The sequence below is a fragment of the Solanum pennellii genome, chromosome 6, assembly GCF_001406875.1.
Source record: "Solanum pennellii chromosome 6, SPENNV200".
Lineage (NCBI taxonomy): Eukaryota > Viridiplantae > Streptophyta > Magnoliopsida > Solanales > Solanaceae > Solanum > Solanum pennellii.
The window spans coordinates 30,247,636-30,248,489 of NC_028642.1; the positions used below are offsets into that span (position 1 = coordinate 30,247,636).

At 49.6% G+C, this 854-nt stretch overlaps 1 protein-coding gene across 1 annotated transcript in view; it reads left to right on the forward strand.

Annotated features, from left to right (window-relative positions):
• The first annotated feature begins 6 nt into the window (after positions 1-6).
• Positions 7-854, forward strand: part of LOC114077620 (RNA-binding motif protein, X chromosome-like) — a 6,156-nt gene continuing 5,308 nt past the window's right edge. Inside the window, exon 1 of the mRNA XM_027917925.1 lies at positions 7-785. Coding sequence (XP_027773726.1) covers positions 18-785 — 768 coding nt within the window. The 5' untranslated portion in view covers positions 7-17. The remainder of the gene's footprint in view (positions 786-854) is intronic.

Genomic DNA, 854 nt, shown 5'->3' on the forward strand with positions numbered 1-854 from the left:
GTTTGCAGCAAAATGGTATGTCAGTTGCAGAGTATGAGGGTAAATTTCATGCCTTGGCTAGGCATGCTTCGATGATACTTCCCACAGAGGCTGAGAGAGTGAGGAGGTTTGTTAAGGGGTTGATTATTCCGGTCCGTCTAGGAGTTTCTCAGGTTGCTGCTTCTGGTGTTCCATTGCAGAAAGTGGTAGATGCTGCTAAGGAGTTGGAGATGATTCGACGTGAGGGATTTGAGCAGCGAGAGGGCAAGAGGACTCGTTATTCAGGTGATTATGGTGGTGCTCCGCCTAGGAGTCGGGGTTACTTGGGCAGAGGTTATCACCCTCAGTCCAGCAGACCCATTCATGCTGCTATACCAGCGTCTGAGGCTGGTTACGCTGGGCATAACTCTTCGAGCTCGGTACATACTTCGCAGGGTTCATCTTCTAGACCTGTAGTTCGTGGAGGGCATTCTGGTCATTCAGGTTCCTCTCATCAGCCTGCGTCTCGTAGGGGCTGTTTTGAGTGTGGTGATATGGGACACTTTGTGAGAGACTACCCTAGGACCAGACGTGGTGGCTTACATCAGGGTTCTCAGGCTTCGACTTCCAGGGCTGCACAACCTCCAGTTAGGGGTGGTGCACAGAATGGTAGAGGTGATTCTCATTCAGGTAGAGGTGGTTCTCCTTCTGTTCGAGGTGGTGGTCGTGGAGGTTCACAATCTGATGGAGGTCGTTCTCACTGTTATGCTTTTCCAGGTAGGCCAGAGGCTGAATCCTCAGATGTTGTTATCACAGGTATTATTCCGGTTTGTCATCGATCAGCTACTGTATTATTCGATCCAGGCTCTACTTATTCTTATGTGTCCACATATTTT